The 20,135-nt window shown below is 43.4% G+C and overlaps 1 protein-coding gene and 4 non-coding genes across 5 annotated transcripts; all 5 read right to left on the reverse strand.

The window, feature by feature from the left end:
* Positions 1-3,860: 3,860 nt before the first annotated feature.
* Positions 3,861-3,932, reverse strand: Trnah-gug (transfer RNA histidin (anticodon GUG)). Its single transcript has one exon. It is a non-coding gene; the product is annotated as a tRNA-His (tRNA).
* A 773-nt stretch (positions 3,933-4,705) lies between these two features.
* Positions 4,706-19,903, reverse strand: LOC134228281 (glutamyl-tRNA(Gln) amidotransferase subunit B, mitochondrial). Its single transcript, XM_062709999.1, has 5 exons — positions 19,684-19,903; positions 19,184-19,621; positions 18,979-19,127; positions 5,359-5,780; positions 4,706-5,206 (listed from the first exon to the last, which is right to left on the reverse strand). Exons 1-5 carry the CDS (start codon positions 19,770-19,772, stop codon positions 4,709-4,711), a joined length of 1,596 nt encoding a protein of 531 aa, XP_062565983.1. The 5' UTR covers positions 19,773-19,903; the 3' UTR covers positions 4,706-4,708.
* Trnah-gug (transfer RNA histidin (anticodon GUG)) lies at positions 15,396-15,467 on the reverse strand. The gene has a single exon. It is a non-coding gene; the product is annotated as a tRNA-His (tRNA).
* Positions 16,137-16,208, reverse strand: Trnag-ucc (transfer RNA glycine (anticodon UCC)). The gene has a single exon. It is a non-coding gene; the product is annotated as a tRNA-Gly (tRNA).
* Trnag-ucc (transfer RNA glycine (anticodon UCC)) lies at positions 18,859-18,930 on the reverse strand. The gene has a single exon. It is a non-coding gene; the product is annotated as a tRNA-Gly (tRNA).
* Positions 19,904-20,135: the final 232 nt, after the last annotated feature.

The raw sequence follows: 20,135 nt of genomic DNA on the forward strand, positions 1-20,135 counted from the left end.
TAGCATCAATTTTGCCGTTTCCATCGATCTGGGAAGTTTCCTTCGTCCATGCATCTCTGGAGGCAGCTCCTGAACATATCTGGATCAGCAAGAATGGCGTGTTTAAGGGCCAGGTTTGGAATACCATCCGGGCCTGGCGCCTTATTGAGCTTAAGTTTTCTTGCGGCTACGATAAGCTCCTCGTTAGTCACTAGCGGTACCACGTCAACTGACTCGTACGGTGTAGCGGGCCAGTCCGCTGGTTCATGTCTCGGAAACAATCCCTCTACTATTCCGGCTAACATCTCTGGGGATCTTTCAGGAGGTGTGCTATTGGTCCTAGACATCACTATCCTGTATGCATCGCTCCATGGGGTGTCATTCGCCATCCTTCACAGCTGTTCAAAGCAGGCTCGCTTGCTACATTTAATCTCGTAGTTAGAGCTCTGCTCGCTGCCTGGAATACCCCACGTCTATCGACTCGCTCAGCGTCCGTTGTAGCACGTCGCAACCTTCTTTTAGCTCTAAGACAGGTTCTACGAAGATCTGCGATCGTGTTAGACCACCAGTACACTGGTTGTCGATTGCCTGGGGGCTGGGTCTTCCTTGGCATCGCTATATCACAGGCACGTGTTAGTACCTCCGTCAGTTCATTACCGCTCAGTCCTGTAGTCCGACTTTCCCAGCGCAGCGCCTCCTCCAACAGTTCTTGATTGAACTGTGAGGTGCGCCATCCGGGATCAGTTGCACCGCCCCTTCTTGTCGTACTTTTCCGGGTATACTCGACCATAAAACGTACCTCCTGATGGTCGCTAGAAGTATGACCCTCGTGGACCATCCATCCTGGCTCTTCTGTCCATCCTGCGCTGCAGAAGGTGACGTCGATACATGAATCACCGCTCGGTCCTCTAAACGTTGGCACTTGACCTTCGTTCAGCAGAACTACGTTCAATACCGCTAGTGACTCTAGCAGGATATGACCTCTAGCGTTAGTGAACCGGGAACCCCAGTCCACTGCCCACGCATTGAAGTCACCTGCTACAACTACTGGTTTAAGGCCAGTTAGTTTCGCCGCAAGAATATCAACTACCCTAGTGTACTGCTCTATACTCCATCTAGGAGGACAGTAGCAGCTACAAAAGTAAACTCCGTTTACCTTTGCTATGACAAAACCCTCATCGTCGGGAGAAGATATTATCTTCTGGATGGGGTATCGCCCACAAGTCCAAATTCCCACCATACCGGACTTGTCCGCAATCCAGCTGTGTACTTGCATGTTTGGACCCTTCTAGAGGACAGGTCAGACATCTTGGTTCAGCCTGGCAGGTGCGAGCCTGGTGGTTTTCGGCTCCGCACCTACGGCACAGCTTACTACGGTCAGGTCCCTTACAGTCATAGGACTTATGACCGTGGCCAAGGCACCTGTAACAGGCCTGACTGGGTTGGCTTGTGCTCAACGATCAGCCCACCTTCAGTTTTACCTTATCCAGAACCTTCTTGGCCTCGGCCATAGGTACTTGGAATGAGGCAACCTGCATTCCCGCAAAGCCTTTGCGTAACCGAATCGCGGATTCCTGGATCTCGACATTGCACTGCTCCTTCAGTGCGTCTACCAGGTCTCCGGCTTCGGTTATCTCATCCATGCCCTTGCACTGGATGTTCAAGACTGGGCACAGGGCTTTAACTTGAACCCCGTCACCCAGGATCTCCTCTGTCAACTTGTTATACTCGGAACTCCTCCGAGCAGCATCCCGCTTTAAGACGAGAATCATCTCGCCTTTGCGCGTTCTTCGGATGCAGTTGACATCCCCTCCTAGATTAGCTTCCGTTGCCTCTCATAGTCCTTAAGACATCGGCATAGCTTTTATCGTCAGCCTTGACAATAATCGCTTCGCCTCTGTCCGTTCGCTTGTTACTGCCATTGGAAGGCGCACCCTTTGTCATACGGGCTCTACCCTTAGCAGTGACCTGCTCCGCCCCACTCCTTGCGACCTGCTGACGACTCCGTTTCGCCTTTCTTGGATTCACGACCTCCGTCCATGGCAGGTCTTCCTCCCGGCGATCCTCTGGTATCATCCTTGGTGGAAGTACCATTTACCAAATCAATATCTCGCGCTTAGAATCATAAGGGCGTAACTGCATTGATCGATTTTTAGTTTAAAGTCCCACCCCCAGATCCGTAGCGCGGGGAAAGTTCTTCAATTATAATTCCTTTCAGCTCATACCTACTGTCCATAACATCTTTGCACTCAATTGGATAATCTGGCGTACTTGACATCACGGACAAGAGGGATTTGAAAATCGTGACAAATCTTATTCAACTTTCAGATGGTTGTTGGGTCAACAAAATTCAACTGGTTCCGGAAGTCTCAGAGAAATCAAAATAACGATCAAAACGAAAACCAAACTATTTGAAATGCTGATTCGTGGATAAACAAACGTTTTGTGATTTATTTAGATTACTTTGAAATATCGTCCTTATAGTCGGATTGTTATTATTGGCCCTGCTACTAATAAAATTGACCTATTTCTCATGCCGTATTCTTGATTTCGACGCCCCCTGAGGGCTGGCGCCCTTGGCGGGGGCCAACCCGGACAACTACACTGGATTCTGTTTTTACACGATTTACATTTTCTCAATTTTGCACTCATCCTAAATGTTTAGCGCATATTAATTATCATGTGATTTTCTCCGAATTATTCTGAATTTTTGAAACATGTTGCGAAGAGTTTGGTGGTAAATTGAAGTCACACGTTAAAAATACGAGCGAAAAAAATCGTGTAAAAACAAAATCCTGTGTACACGCTACGGCGCTGCCCACCCCACATGAGGTCTAGGCTAGTTGCGCTTTGATCGGCACACGGTCGCTATGGTAGGGCCTGCTTGCGGATATATGCAGCTTTTTATAAAATTACAACAGAGCCCACAGTCAAACCTCACCACATCCTAGGCAGACCCCACATGACGTACCTTTTTACGTGCTTTTACTCTGGCGATCGATTGCCATCGGCAAACCCGTGAAAGCGTGAATATTGGAACCATTTTGTAGCCCTCTATAATGAATGTCCATAATTCATTTTTTTTTAATTTACCTATCGTCCACACTGGGGAAGAGATAGCTGGAAAAGCTATAATTATAAACCTGATCAAAATCTGTGCACGTGGTATAAAGGCAGACCCTCTATTCTACTAGCACGAACATTAGTGAGAGTAATAAATATGACGATATATGTAAAGTCTCAATACATGCCTATAATTGCTATCTTGGACAGCTTTCAGATTTTGTTTAAGTTGCTTTTATAAAACAAACCAGAAAATAAGTATAAAATTTATATAAAAATCATAAAAATATAATCGATCAAGCGCTAGAAAACCACTGCTCGATTTAATCGAATGCATTCTAAAGGAAAGATGTTGGTTTTCTCTTTTTATCCCTCTTTCTGCGCGTGCGCTCTGCTAAAAATAGGCTGTGCTGTAGGCTATTTATATACGATGTCGATGAGAAAGGGTGTGGGGAGTGTGTGTGATGAACAAACAGTATGTTACAAAATATTAGTCTTTGAAAATCTGAAGCAGAGAGAAGATCTGTAGCATTCCCATTTTCTTGCATTTATTGTTTATTCAATTTATTATTTATTCAATCAAATGACTCGTTTTTTGTCCAAATAGCTTGTTGTTGTGTTGAAGTTCACAGAGTGGTGATCAATTAGATCTATTTTCTCCGTATATTTAATTTACTCGAATTTCATCATGCCACGTAATTACTCACAATGTGACTATTGAAATTGATACATTGAAAAAAAAAACATATCTACAAAAAGTAAAGCATCTATTTAGCTAGAAAAAAAAGTTATCTTCACCGTGACAGTGTTTTTCACACTGCCGTGACCAGGATTCGAACCTGGGTTACTACGGCCACAACGTAGGGTCCTAACCACTAGACGATCACGGCTATTGAAGGAAGGTGCTACATGAGGTATTAAAAACACTACAACATCGTCATTCTTATTTACGTTAAAACATATTTCAATAATAGGGGAACTATTTCGTTTTCCAATATAATTCATCTCATCATCAAATAAAACAAAAACCCAATTTCGTCGCTTCTGTTTGCTAACATGCGTGCTCACTGCTAAAAAAAAAATATTGAGGTTGTATACAAGACACGGCCGAACGACGTAAACTGCAGTAAACCGCTATATATTGAAGAGAAGGAACTATCCCACCGACACTTCTACCCAGCTTTAGCAGCATCTCCCATTCTGTTTACACATTAATAAAGTTCAAAAAAACGCGCTGCATATGGGATGCATGATGCATCATGCATGAAAGAACTAAAATTTTCAATAGTTAAGCGTTTGTTAACTTTCTGCAAACACTTTAACGTTATAGGGGCAGTAGGGGCAATACGAGCCACCCTCATTTTGAGCTTATTGACATGTTTTATCATGTAAAAGTTATTTGATCTTTAGGAGAATGCTCCACATATGCCTCAACGTGAAAACGGCAATTAAATTTCTGATTCGTTTGAATTGTTTATTTATATCTATTTGATTTTGCTAACCTAAACCGGACTTTTATTAACATCATACAGGTGCATAGCATAACATAAAGTTCCAAAAAACACGACGTTTCAATTTCAATTAACAACGTTGAAGCCTGGGTTCGAAGTTTAAATAAATATGTACTACGCTACGCCACCAAAAACAGATACGATTGTTCCCCTTGTTACTGAATATTCTTTTTATTCAGCATTTTCTTCAACAAATCAACAACCTTCGCCATGTGCACCTTTTGCTCCGTAGCTTTGGCAATCTCACCGGCTAGTGCGTACAGCATCTTTTCCTTCCCTTTGCGGTACTTTTCCACCACTTTGGGATTCTTCTCGATCACATCTCTGCACAGTGCCTCGATACGGTTGGGATCGGTTATCATCAGCCAATCGTTAGCCCGTGCAATTTCTGCAGGACTTTCCGTGCCTTCCCGCTCTAGCGAGTGTTGCAGAATTAACCTGGCCAGGTGGGGGTTTATCATGTCATCTTGCAGCATGTCAGTTAACTCGGCTAAATGAGACCAAGGGATTCGACAATCTTCGATGGCCATTTTGTTCTTGTTTAGAATTGTGAGAAATTCATTGATGAGGAAATTTGCTACGGTCTTGGGAGAGCGCGTTTTGTTTGGTTCGCTAACGATCGAATGGAAATGGCTGTGCAGCGTAATGTCGTTCTGAAAGTAAAATAAAACAAATCAAAAAAGGTAGGTATTACAAAGTTCCTATGTGCAGATGGTTTCCAAAAATCAATTCTACTGTTGTAGTTGTAGCTTGAATAGTCATTGAAGTAGATTCGAAGCTAAAAACAAAACCCCCAATGACTTACCACGAGGATGATGGCCATTTCCGGTGTAAGACTATGTACTTCCACTATCTGTCGTCGGGTTTCCTCCGGTAGTTCCGGTAAACTGGATGCGATATGCACGGCGTCTACTAGGACATCGACATCGCATTCGCCTTCGACGTTCACGTGTAATGGTGGCAGATTTGGCTCCGGCATAAACCGATAATCTTGCACCACTTCCTTGTCACGCATGGCTATGGTTCGCTTGCCGGCTGCATCCCAAGCTCGTGTTTCATTCGTTATTATTCCACCGCCGTCCAGGATATTAACCTGTCGTTCAATTTCGAATTCGATCGCCTGGGCAACAGCCCGGACAGAACCGATGTTCTTTACTTCCGTTCGGGTTCCCAAGGGAGTGTTTTCCTGATGCACGGAAATGTTAGCATCGACTCTAAGAGCACCCTCTAGAAAAAAAAAAGATTGGACAAAGGATTAATCTACCTTGTGGACGTACATGAATAAAAAAGAGCAGATGGGTTTGTTTTCTTTATGCTTTTCTCGTACTTTATTTGAAATGCGGCTGAGTGATAAAGGCTTTTTGGCAGCATTATGGAGGGCACCCAACTATTTGTATGTACATTCCAACCAAACGTTCATCCGTCCATGGTAGTTACATAAATTCTGTTTTCCGATTTTCTCGATAAATTTTGAGTTTTCCCGGTTTTTATTGGGCATGGTACTTTCCTGTATACCTGATACATGGAGCTATAGAGAGCTCCAAAACTTCATAATCGTCGTTCTTGGGCGATGTTCCTCCAGTTTCCCCGAACGTTTAGAGTCCTCAGGTCCGATTCTGCCGTGTGCAGCCAGCGTTTTCGTGGCCTATCACGAAGTAGCCGGCCTCTATCCGGTTATCTGTTAAATATTGTTTTCGCTATTCTTTCTTTCGATATTCGCACTAGTGATCAGCACACTGATGTGGTCAGCTCCAGCTCAGTGACGCCTCTTCCTCCTACTGCACGTGGCAGGATGACTCTCTCAATGGGCGATTTTGGATTTTGCATGAGATGCTTGGCGAACGCTACTCATATACTGCTCGCTCTAACGCTTCAAAGTGGAAACTGTATGTTAACAAAGGCACGGCAAACGTGTTTATTGCCTTCACTCAATTGTCGGCCGACAAAAAGTTCTTCAACATATTGCAGACACGATGCAAGAGCTTTTTCCTTTCAGTTAAACGAAACATAGGAACTAGCATATTTCGCCTTAAACCATGTTTCGAATCTCCTCCTGACACGTTGCAATTGCTTGCCGAATATCATCCAGGCCTGAATGATGGACCTAAGAAATAGTGATTTTTCCAATTAGATCCGCGCTCTCTTAAACTGTGCTAAGTCGTACTGACTATTGATAAAATTCTAAAAAAGAAGCCTGGGCCCATTTCACTTTTGATCTCATTAGACAACAATGACTCAAAGGATCGGTCGATAACTCCTGCAGACATGGTCGCCGAAATAGGTTGTCTTGTCACTTTGTCAGCTCATACAATCTTGTACAGAACATCGTCAGTCCACACGAAGCAGCCGTTAACGAGCATGCTAACAACATCCATATTACTCCCAACGACGTATCGGAGAAGTTGGAGACCTCAGCTGGCGAATTGACGCCAAAGCCAGCCAAAGTAATCCCCAGCCTTTGAAAGATCCTTCCTCTCCGAAAAGTTATCACCCCATCAGCTTCCTCTCAGGTGTTTGAAAAGATAATTCACAGCCGGTTATTTGAGTCTGCCGGACACCACAACATCTTGCTCGACGAACAATTTGGTTTCTGACGCGATTGATCAACCTTACTCAAATTGTTCCATGTAAACAACGTTCTCAGATGGAAAAAGTTTGTCTTAAAAACCTCCGCCATGGCCTTAGTTGATATTGATGATTTAGTAGTGTACTGCCCATGATCGCATATTTATAACATTTTCATTTTTGTCAATTTTGAGATAAGCTCATAATTATTTATTATTTACTTAGACTTAGGCCGGAGTGGCCTGTGCAGTACATAAAAGTCTTCTGCATTCGGCTCGGTTCATGTCAGCATGTCGCCAACCACGCAGTCTACGGAGGGTCCGCAAATCGTCCTCCAGCAGCGTTTCGAAGGGACTCGAGAATGCCCCTGAAACTCGAACTACGCACATTACCCGATCCATCGTCGCCTTGATCAATCGTATCAGTTTATCCGGAAATCCGTGTTAGTGCATTGAATACCATAGTTGGTCTCGATCGATTGTATCATATCATATGCGGCTTTGAAGGCGATACACCTGGTCTGTGGTGGGTGGAGCGTTCGTCGCCCATGAATCCCGCCTGGTACTGCCCCACGAACTCTCTTGCTATTCTGCCATAATCCGGCAATGTGACGTATGCGCCAAATTACAACATACGTGTTTTTCATTTTTCTGTTAAAGAGTTCGATGTATACTATTCGTTAACACCATTATTGGAAAATGGCGTATACTTCACTTTTTCAGATCACAATAGCGACCACTTCCCGATCACGGTTTCCATCCAGGGATGGTTGAATCAACGGACAGCGCGGCAGAAGTGGCTCTACGACCAAGCTGTCTGGCCATTATATGAACAGCTCACGGCAGAAACAATCCGGCCAGATGTCAAATGGGTTGTAAGGAGCTTTTACGGCTCCGTGGTGGTGCCCCGAAGCGAAAACGGCAATGCGATGAAGAAGAAAGTGTCTTCGCTCCCTTCAACGACTCCAGTCATCCGACCCGGATCACCCCGAAGCACTGGCGAGATTTCAAGAAGCAAGGGCAGCAGCACGAAAAGCGATCATTCAGGCAAAGCAGCAATCGTGGATAAAGTTCGTGGCGAGAATATCACCCAGCAGCACGACGACTGAATTGCGGCGGACCGTGAACAGCGTCCGGTAGTCCTCTAGCGATCGGACGGGTTTACGGATGATCCCGAAGAAGTAGCAGAAGAACTAGCGAAAGTTTATAGCGAAAGATCTGCGACCTCCAGCTACCCTCCCTCGTTCCAAATGGCGAAAGCGGCGGCTGAACGAAAACATTGATGATGTGTACAACATCGATATCACCCTCCGCGAACTTTTGTGGGCCCTCGACAAAGTGCCTCAACAGGCCCAGATATAATAGGGTATCCTCTACTGCAACATCTGCCTCTGTCCGTGAAGACGTGCCTGCTTGAACTGCTTAACAATATCTGGCGCAGTGGAGAATTTCACGAAAGTTGGCGGAATGCTATAGTCATTCCGATCCCGAAACCTAACTGCCACGAATCCGGTGCCAACGCATTTCGACCAATCTCACCCATCAACATGGCTAAACTCTTCGAACGGATCATTAATCGCCGGTTGATCACCGAACTAGAGTTGAGTGGACGACTAGATAAGCGCCAACATGCTTTTCGGACAGGACACGGTACGGACACGTATTTTGCTGAGCTTGAAAGGTGGCTACCTACCACTGACGAACACTGTCTTATTGCATCTCTTGATCTGTCGAAGGCGTAAGACACCACCTGGCGACATGGCATACTACGAACCTTAAAATCTTGGCGAATTCGAGGGCGCTGCCAGGCGGAGTTCAAATTCTATTGTACGCGGGTGACATCCTTCTCGTAGTACGAAGGTCAAAGGGAGAAGGTTTGCACCGGAAACTGCATGCGGCAGTCAAGGCAGTGGGTAAGTGGGCGAAGAGTGTTGGATTCACCATATCAGCGACGAAATCGCAAACATTCTATTGTAGCCCAAATGCACGCCGTGAGCCGACACAGAGCATCACCATAGACCGATCACCCATCCCGAAGACCAATCGCCTGAGGATTCTAGGTGTCACTCTCGACCGAACACTTACGTTCAAACCGCACTGTAAGATGGCCAAGAAAGCTTGCGAATCGCGACTAAGGATCCTGCAGATGATCGGAGCGAAACTTCCGCGTGGCGATCGCAAGACTCTTCTGCAGGTGGGCTCGGCTTTAGTCACCGCAAAGCTGACATATGGAATAGGATTAGTTAGCCGAGGAGGTCCGGAAACACTGCAAAGTCTCGCTCCTGCATACAACACAATGGTCCGCTACGCTTCCGGAGCATTCGTAACTAGCCCGATTAACTCGGTCATGGCTGAAGCTGGCAATCTACCATTCGAACTATTGGCCGTTCAGTCTATCGCATGGACGGCCATTCGGATGTTAGCTAAAAGTCGACACAACAGCATCCTCTCGCTGGTTCGTCAAGCTTCCGACCGTGTATTCGAAGTAACGGATACAGCGCTTCCGGCTGTTGGCCAGCTCATAAGGCATAGCAATCGTGTTTGGGACGCACGTAAACCGTCGATAGTATGGGATGTAAAGAACAGTGTCCGAGCCGGCGACCCACCAGGCAGAGTTCGTCCAGTCGTCCAACAGCTACTTTCGATCAAATTTCACAGGTTGACAGTAATTTACACAGATGGCTCCAAGCATGATGACAAGGTAGGGTCCGCCTTCCACTCCCATGGCCTAGTCCGAAAGTTTAATCTCCCGAAAGAATGCAGCGTCTTCTCGGCGGAGGCGTATGCCATCAAGAAGGCGGTAGCTATGCGAAATATCAATGACGACATGGTGATACTAACGGACTCTGCAAGCTGCTTGTTGGCGTTAGAATCGGGAGCATCGCAACTTCCGTGGATCCAGGAAATAGAACAAATAGCACAAAACAAACCTGTCCGTTTCTGCTGGATCCCCGGGCACACTGGTGTGAACGGAAATACTGTGGCTGATCAACTAGCGAACGAGGCCAGGGAACAGCCTGTCATCAACACGCCTATCCCTGGCGAAGATGCGCTACGAATGGTGAAACAGGCGATACGACTCCGGTGGGACCGCCAGTGGTATGAGTCTAGAGACGCTAAGCTGAGGGAGATAAAATATGATACGAATAGGTGGGCAGACCAGGGTAGCGTAGCCGACCAGCGTGCCCTAACTCGGTTGAGAATTAGCCACACGCGGCTAACCCACTCTTTCCTGCTGAAAAAGGATCCTCCGCACACCTGCGATTGCTGTGGAACCGTAAACCATGTGCGACACCTTATTTTGCATTGCCGGAAGTATGAGGATGAACGACAGGAGAACGACATCAGCACTACTAGTCTGAGAGATGCCCTGAGTAATGATGAAGGAAGAACGAAGAAACTGGTGGTCATTTTGCACCAAACACCATTATACGAGCAACTCTGAATGGTGGGAGGTCTTAAAATAATATCAGCAAAATTATCTCATCGGCAGAGCTACACGAAGCCTTTCCCCAGTGCCGGCTGTTGCCGGTAGATCGGTATACAATCGTGTAGTAATTTCGGCAACGGCTGGCACTGTGTGACAAAACGTCCTACAGGTCAGTACTCGTATTTCAACCGATACGAACCGTATTTCAACAGATATTGTCTCGCAAAAAATTCCTACCAAGCAGCAGCAGTCCTCTCATTCGGGAAAGGGCCCCGACGAATCGTCGAAGAAATATTACACAAAGCGCTTCCCCAGTGCTGGCTGTTGTCGGTGTTTTCAAGACTAGTGTAATGGTTTCGACAGCGGCTGGCACTGTGGGGCAAAGCGTTTCACAGGCAAGTCCCAGCTCTGAGCTAATATCCTCACAGGTTATCGTGGCACGTTTTCTCCCACAGATGACCAACCAACGCAGAGCAGAGTTTGCTGCAGACTTCCGGCTGGGACGCTGGGTTGTCGTTATGGCGGCGCATCCGGTCTACAGTACCACATTCTTTACACAATTATTTGTTTGCACAAAAGAAGGGACTGACAATTTATTCGTTAGGACGAGAGAAGGAGAAGGTGAAGCTGCACGCTTAAAACCAATAACACAGAGATATGTTTGCTTCACACAAAACGGACCTAATGCAGAACAACACATAGATGAGCGATAGTTACACAGCCACAAAAATAGCTCGTATGGTTTTATTGAAGCTTGGAGTTCAATATTTTCAATAGTATTTGTTCCCCATGAAACAAGGAATCTGTACAAATGTTTACATGTTAAAAAGGACCGTTATCACGACCGTACGAGGCATTTTTGTGCCTGTGTAACTGTCGCTCATCTAGGGGTTGTTCTGCATTAGGTCCGTTTTGTGTGAAGCAAACACATCTCTGTGTTATTGATTTTAAGCGTGTGAAGAGAAGAAAGATTATGAGATGGTTTCCTCTCTCTTGAAGGAAAAGGATGAACATTTCTGTATTTCGTTTCGATAGTTGTAAATCAAAATTTTATGCAACGTACACACCAGTCAAGCAGTTGGACGAACATTGACTCCCCCAAGAAAACGCTTCGGTTGCTGATTTGTTTGAACGTGTAAGAAGTTGTTTGAACAACCATTTGACAGTTGGCGGCTCGGTTGGAAAAAATTAAAACGGTTTGATTTTGGTTTGAGTTGTCGGGGGTGGAGTCAAGGTTTGCCGAACATGTTTGAGCATTTGTAGTGAAGTTGCACAAACCCCCATATATTTTTTGATGGTTGGTGCTCAAGTTGGCGCTTCGGTCGTTCGTGTGTGATATTGTTGGTCGAATAAATTGATTGTTCGTGCCGCTGTATCTCATCTTCCCAAATCTTGGTAATTACCCAGTGCAGCGCTCTATGCAGTGCCTTACCACCGTGTTTAAATAGTTCTACTGGTAGTTGGTCAACTCCAGGGGCTTTGTTGTTTTCAGTCGGATCCGTAGTACGCCACCATGCCGCCATCGTTTTCTGCCACATAGCCATTCAGGTGCTCTTTGTAGTGCTGCCGTCACCTTTGGATCACCTCACGCTTTTTCGTGAGAAGGTTCCCCGTTTATGTCCTTACGCTTACACATATCAGGCTGTGGCACGTGGGCCTTGCGCGAACGGTTCAGTTTCTCATACAACTATCGTGCGTTATTTACGCGGTACATTGCTTCGTCTCTTCACGGTCTCGATCTTCCTGCTGGTGCCTATTTCCTACGGAAAATCGAGTTTTGATTGTTCCGCGCCCTTTTGTATCGTGCCTCGTGTTCCCTCGTGCGGTGTTGTAGCAATCTCGCCCATGCTGCATTCTTCTCCTCAACTAACTTATGTTAAATTTAAAAATATCCCCCTTAAAAATAAAACTTTCCCTGTTAAAAATACTAGCATAGCATACTTACGGTGTACTTCGTAGATTGGACACTAGTGTTACTCATGTTTTTCTTTTGAAATCCTTTTTCAGATTGCTATCAGAAATCAAGGTGGGTGTGATCCTTGATTTAAATCTAGGATAAAAATCACAAAAGTATGAGGATTACTTCTCCTGGCCATGCCCATCTTCACAGTAACTTGGACGTGTTGATGTAGTACTTACTCAACGAGAGGCCCTCGACTCAGCGACACCCCCATAAGTACCACGAAGTTGGATATTGGGGAAGGTACTCGTTGGGTCAGGATTTGCCTGTAGCTGACAATGTGACCGTGGTAGATCTTACACCGTAAAACACCACGCAAAGGTGTCTACCCCGCGTTACGGGGGAGGTATAAAACTTCCCACTTCCCGAGTTTATTTGTGGACGCAGTAGCGCCCGTGGCAAGTGTTTTTTTTTATTTCAAAATAGACGGTTCGCATTAAAAAAATCAAAATTTTCAACGTCTGTTGTCTGTGATTTTTTTCATCAAATACTGTGTCTGGTTGCCTAAGGTTGTCATTGGTTTCGTTTTCTCCATCTAATAGTAAAAAAAATGAAGTGTCAAATATTATATTTTTTTTGAGAATTTCCCCGCGTGCTGCGTCTGGTTGGCTAGTCACCGGACAGCCAAACAGGGCTATATACTGAACAATAAAAGTTTAAGGGCGTTGTTGCCAACATCCTAACATGTAAATTATTTTAACGTCAAAACGAAACAAACAAAAAATAATTAAATACAAGTCACTGTTCAGACTTCGTTCACTAAACAAAAAGCACAAGTGCTATTAAAAAGTCACCCTACCAAAAGCAAGCAAGCTTTGGAAAAAAAACCCAGAATATACCACCTAGCGGTGATGGTGCCTTTCTAGTGTATTATAAAACAAAAAAATCGCATAAGAGAGGTCAAAAATGGACTTTAGGGAGATAGATTCAGCTATTTCCATCAATTCACATTAAATTGCGTTCATTTGAATGCAATGCAAAGGTTTTCGAAAAACCCAGATTAATCCACCTAGCGGTGATGGTGCCTTTCTCGTTCGTTCAAAAGGTTTGGAAAAATCTCAAATAACACCAATATGTGGATTGGTCTTATTTTTCATATTTGTTTATATCCATAAAAAAAATTATCGCAAAACGCAATTTGTTGCAAACAAATCGGCTGAGCAAGAGCAAAAAACGGCATTTTATTTTGTAGTTTTAAAATTAATATTTTCGCCATAACTTTTGACCCAATTGTACGATCCGGCCAAGTTTCTATACGAAACAATGGGACAAGATTCTGCGTCGAATGCAATCTGTTGCGAGCGACCTGAGAAGCACACATATTGCACATCAATCACAGTAACTTATATATGACCGGAAACCAGATTTGTTGAACTAGTTTTGCTTGGGGAATAGATGAAGTCTAAGTGCTAAAAAATGAGCTAGACTTTTTTGAACTCTTTTTCACAATAAATAGTAATTTGACCATAACTTCTAAGCCCATAGTCCGATCTGGCCAATTTTCAATAAGAAACAATGAGACATTCTGCGTCGAATGCAATTTAATGCGAGCAATTTGTTTGAGGAAAAGTGCCTGAAAAATTAGTGACATTTTTTTAGCGATTTTTCCATAACAAAAAAATGGTATAATTTTCGATCCCATAGTTCGATATGGCCAATTTTCAATAGGAAACAATGGGCCAGGATTCTACGTCGAATGCAATTTGTTGCGAGCAAATCGGTTGAGGATAAGCGCCCGAAAAATGAGTGACAATTTTTACCCGATTTTTTCGTAAAAAATTGTATTTTGGTCATAACTTTTGATCCCATAGTCCGATGTGGCCAATTTTACATAGAAAACAATGAGACAGGATTTTGCGTCGAATGCAACTTGTTGCGAGCAAATCGGTTCAGGATAAGTGCCCGAAAAATGAGTGACATATTTTACGCAATTTTTTTGTATGAATTTGTAGTTTAGCCATAACTTTTGTTCCCATAGTCCGATCTGGCCAATTTCAAATAGGAAACAATGGGGCAGGATTCTACGTCGAATGCAATTTGTTGCGAGCAAATCGGTTGAAGATAAGTACTCGAAAAATGAGTGACATATTTTACGCGATTTATTCGTATGAATTTGTATTTTGGCCATAACTTTCGATCCCATAGTCCGATCTGGCCAATTTCAAATAGGAAACAATGGGACATGATTCTGCGTCGAATGCAACCTGTTGCGAGCAAATCGGTTAAAGATAAGTGCCCGAAAAATGAGTGACATTTTTTGAGTAGTTTTGCGCACACACACACACACATACACACACACATACACACACACAGACATCACCTCAATTCGTCGAACTGAGTCGATTGGTATATAACACTATGGGTCTCCGGGCCTTCTATAAAAAGTTTGTATTTGGAGCGATCATATAGCCTTTACCGTATACTTAGTATACGAGAAAGGCAAAAAAATTCGATTTACATTTTTTTTAAATGTTTTACTAATAATTCCGGAACGCAATGGCCGATTGGGCCAATTTTCAATTAGGAAAGATTCCGCGTCGAATGCAACCTGTTGCAAGCAAATCGGATGAGGCTAAGTACAAAAAAGTGTGTCTCACATTTTTTTGTACACACACACATACATACATACATACACACATACAGACATCACCTCAATTCGTCGAGCTGAGTCGATTGGTATATAACACTATGGGTCTCCGAGCCTTCTATCAAAAGTTCGGTTTTGGAGTGATCCTATAGCCTTTACGTATACTTAGTATACTGCCGTTCTACGCATAAATGTCCCATGTACATAGGAAATCCCAGCAAACATGGGACATATATGCGTATGACGGCAGTATACGAGAAAGGCAAAAAAGAATTACCTTCCGTGACAGTGCTTTTAACACTGCCGTGACCAGGATTCGAACCTGGGTTACTACGGCCACAACGTAGGGTCCTAACCACTAGACGATCACGGCTAACAGGATGTGCTAAAATAGATTGCAAAAAGCGTATCTTGTAAGCTTACCAATATTGAACTTCGTTTCGTGATATAATGCAAATAGAGTAATCCACTATAAATTGAAACAATTAAAGTCGTGATAAAATTTTATAACTTCATGAAATCTCGCTTAACTTTTCAAAAGGACCTAAGTAACATTTTTTTCATGAATTCAAAAGCTTTCATATTGTTCTGTTGATTGCGCTATTCAAATTAATTCATGAAAAAAATGTTACTTAGATCCTTTTGAAAAGTTACTCGAGAAATGTTTTTGAAAAATCGAAGATTATATGATACATTAAGAATCATGTTTCACAATTATTTAAAATTGGTACGACCGATAATTTCGAACGAATCCATTTCCCGATTTAATTTTGCAGTCGACGACGCGACATATCAACTCTCTTTTAAATGAGCCTTCGAATAATGAAAACAAACTCCCACGCAAACCAACACCACCAACAGGTAGCCGAAGTTTCCCTCTATCTGCCTATGGTAATGGTTTGCGTGGGAGTGCCATCAGATCGGACAAATCGACGTTTGAATCTTTGTTTACAAAATCACATACGTCCTTTTGAATAAGTACCCGAGAAATATCTATATTATTGATATGGAGTTCATATCAACATGGGCTGGCAAAAAATCCTGCGTCGGCCGGGAATCGAACCCGGATCAACTGCTTGGAAGGCAACTATGCTGACCATTACACCACCGACGCCATATTAAACGGGTAAAAATAGCATATCAGTTCCGGAAAGGGTGACAAAACTTGTTTATTATTTGTTAAAATTATTGTAGGGTCACCGTAACTGCTTTGGACATGGCTCTTAAATTAGCCAATTTTGCGAATGCCTAACTTAAAAAATAAATTTACAGGAGTTTTACTGCCGTTATACGCATATTTGTCCCATGTTTGCTGGGTTTTCCCATATGCATGGGACAGTTATGCGTTTAACTGCAGTTTATTAGTTCCAATCTTTTCGTTGTTATTCTGTTATTTAAAGTTATTATCAACGTATTCCCGGGCCTCGACCAATCTGCGATCTCTTAACACTAGGCAATACGTCTTGTCTACCGTTAATTATTGTTCAGTATCTCTGAGCTAAACCTTTTAGCCCAGTCTGAACAATGGAGCAGGATTCCACGTCGAATACAACCTGATGCGATGCGTTCAAAAATAAGAGAAATGTTTACGCACTCTTTGCATGAAAAAAAAAAAGAATTTTGATCATAACTTCTGAGCCTATAGTCTGCTCCGGCCCCTTTTCAATAGGAAACAATGAGACAGGGTGCCGCGTCGAATACATGCTGATGCGAGCAAATCGGTTGAGAATAAGTATCGAATAAAAAGAGTTCTTGACTATAACTTTTGATCCCATAGTCCGAATTTTCAATAGTAAACAATGGGACAGGATTTCTCGTCGAATGCAGCTTGTTGCGAGCAAACCGTTGCAAACGGTGTATAGCGAATCAACCAACTAAGCTTATATGGTTAATATTTTTTATTTTCTCGGATTTGTTAAAAACAATTAAAACTGATATACCCATTCATTTGTTATCTGATGCTTTATAACCATTTGCTTCAAACAGTATTTAAAATATCCTTTCGTAAGCTCAATGCCTTTTTTTTTTCAAAAGGTTTTCAGTTTTTGATCTGTTGCACGAAACTCTCCAAAACTGTTCAACATTCTCTCGCTAGGGTAAACTCAAGGACATTGGATGGAATTGCAGAGGGTCTCGATCATCATGAAGGTGATGACAGGGGCATCCAGCTTAGCTTAGCTTAGACTAACTGTACATATCAATGGTTGCTACTCCGCGATTGATCAGAACTGGTGCAAATTGCACTACGATTCAAGTGAATAGTGGTTGGGATTTACCATCTAATATCGAAGTGCACGTTTCAGCAGCTCGCAAATGTTGATCAATAACGGCGCCGGCCAAATCCTAACAGTCATTTGGGAATGGAAGGGAAAGTTAGTTTGTGGTTATTGTTGTTACTAGAGACCGAGAATAGGTACCTCTGCATCTCCACAATTTCCACGGGAAGGAAGTTGTGTTAGTTGGGTGGGGTAATCAGTCAATCGCTCCAAGTGAGCAAACGTTCTTTGAATTCCGGATTAGGCGCCCGCGTCATCATTTCTTTAACGTGAGGAAAGTAATTCTGATGTGTCAGTTGGGACTCGTGTTGGGCTTGTGCGCTTTGAGCGGCACACGGTCGCTTCCTAGTCAACATAAACTCGTACGTGGTGCAATACAAGATGCTAATTTGGAAACGATATACGTAAATGTTGTATGGAGAAGTACCTCTATCGCCTTCACTTCAGCGTTCTACACGACCCATATACGTTCATGTGTTGACTGGGTTTGATAGGGTCTACTTATAGACACATGCAGCTTTTTGTAGAGGTTTAACAGAGCCCACTGTCAAACTCCACCACACCCTAGGCAGGCCCCCTAACGCAGTGGTTATGGGTAAGGGTTGTCAAGCCCTTGGACATAATCCCTGCTGCTTCTTGAAGATGATGACACGGGCATCCATGCTTTAAAGACATTTTCAAGCTCTAAGAGAAGTATACCCGTCGACCAGGCGTTCAGGCTAGGTGCAACGTACTTTAGTCTTAGAACCATTTCTTCCGTGAACGAAACGAAGATCATTCTGCTGATACCGGCACACTTCACTAGCGGAATGACTTTAAATGTAAATTCGCATTGAACACATTCTTTAAGAGTTTTTGATAAACTCGCATTTCACGCTAGAGTGAACCCTTGAGAACCAGAACTGCTTATAGTGCTTTCGATCCAGTTTTATAGAAAGGGATGCGAGCTTGGTTTACCGTTGGGCAAATAGTCACAATCATTTTCATGTATTGATTTTAAAATACCAATTGGCCACGATGACAAACCAGCACTCATGCGTCCGTTTTGCGATTTATTTGATAATCCGGGCACCTGACACTTGACAATATAAGTATCTGAATTTGATGCATTTCATAATTTTTGGTTCTCTCGTTTGATTTTTAAATTCGAGATCGGGTTATGTTGCAGTGGTGGATATCTTTTCATTGCTCCTTCCAGGATCAACAATGTATTTTTTCCTTCCCACTCTTGCATCAAAATGGATTTCATTAAATTTCCAGTTATTGATATCCTGAATTCTTCAATGACAAATCCATTTAATGTAAGCAAGCTTAGCTTCATATAAATAAAAAATACTTGTATGAAGAAAAAGTCTTACATACGGGGATGTTTGAAATGCAGATTTTTTTTAAACGTAATAAGTGGACGTCCCCTAATTCCGATTTCTTAGACGCAACAATTGATGAGAAGAGACAATAAAAAAATCTACACGCAAGCAAAAACAATCCTGCGTCGGCCGGGAATCGAACCCGGATCAACTGCTTGGAAGGCAACTATGCTGACCATTACACCACCGACGCCTTGTAAAAACTGGTCCTAAAAGCACTTTATAAATCTTGCCTACTTACCTTCCATCTTGCAAGAACAACTCCCAAGTCGAGTCAGTATCAGTATCAACTCTTTAACCAGAGCAGCTGCTTCTTCTCCCGTTTCCAGATCCGGTTCAAAAACCAACTCCATAAGAGGAACTCCAGCACGATTCAAGTCTACTAAGCTCCTGAAAAACATTCATATTCTATAATAATTCATGATTTTTTTTCCTGAACGACATACTTCCGTTCGATGGGATCGTGTAGCGATTTCCCACTATCCTGTTCCAACTGCAGCTGATGAAGCCGAGCAGATTTGTAGTAGGGCTTTTGAGCTACACGAGGTACGAGCACCGGAAACGTCAACAGACCACCCTTAGCCAGCGGTGCCCGTTGTTGCGTTATTTGATAACCGGCAGGCAAATCCGCGTAAAAATAGTGCTTCCGGTCGAACATCGATATCGGGTTTATCGTGCAGCCCAAAGCCAGTGCCGTTCGCACACCCATTTCAACGCACTTGCGGTTCAACGCGGGAAGTGTCCCGGGAGTGGAGGCATCGAACAACGAAACACACGAATTGATGGGTGACGAGAAAGCTACTTCTGCGCCGGAGAACAACTTGGAGGTTGTTTGGATTTGAGCGTGCACCTCCAATCCGATTACGCTCTTCCAGCGATTAGATCTGGCGAGGATGTTTGTCTTCAAAATGTGTGTTAAAGGCAATACAGAATCGAGTGTACTTACCGGGGATGGGCGGCTGCTTTTGTTGCGTAATTCCGTCGACTGATGGTAAATAATAATTGACTGCTCCTCAAGGGTAGGTTCCGGGACATTTTTACTATCAATTTATGGTTAATTGATTACAAAATAGCGCATACGTAAATACTTTCAAATCGTCAAACAAAACGCGACTTTTGTTTGAATTGATTCGCTGGTCGCGTCGCGCGCCTGTTGGTCCACTGTTCACTGCACATATGCGGGGAAACATAAAAATCGAGTAGTTTTTTATTTGTATCACTTCTCTGTCGCACGACAACATTGGTCGTGTTACAATACAAAGGTTACAAAAATAAACAAAATGCTTTTTAGTTCTGAAACTACGTGCGTCCGCGCGGGCAATCAACGTGTTGCGTCTTGCGTTCGAGTTTGAAGTGCAAAATTAACGATAATAATCACTAAAGTTAGTTTTGATAGCA

This window comes from Armigeres subalbatus, chromosome 1 (genome assembly GCF_024139115.2).
Source record: "Armigeres subalbatus isolate Guangzhou_Male chromosome 1, GZ_Asu_2, whole genome shotgun sequence".
NCBI lineage: Eukaryota > Metazoa > Arthropoda > Insecta > Diptera > Culicidae > Armigeres > Armigeres subalbatus.

What these genes read in the sequence shown, in the direction of transcription:
- LOC134228281 (XM_062709999.1), bottom strand. Translation starts at nt 19,772, where the DNA reads ATGTCCCGGAACCTACCCTTGAGGAGCAGTCAATTATTATTTACCATC. An exon ending in AAAGCAGCCGCCCATCCCCG is followed by an intron (nt 19,622 to 19,683) that starts GTAAGTACACTC and finishes CATCCTCGCCAG; the next exon opens with ATCTAATCGCTGGAAGAGCG. An exon ending in TTGTTCTTGCAAGATGGAAG is followed by an intron (nt 5,781 to 18,978) that starts GTAAGTAGGCAA and finishes TTTTTTTTCTAG; the next exon opens with AGGGTGCTCTTAGAGTCGAT.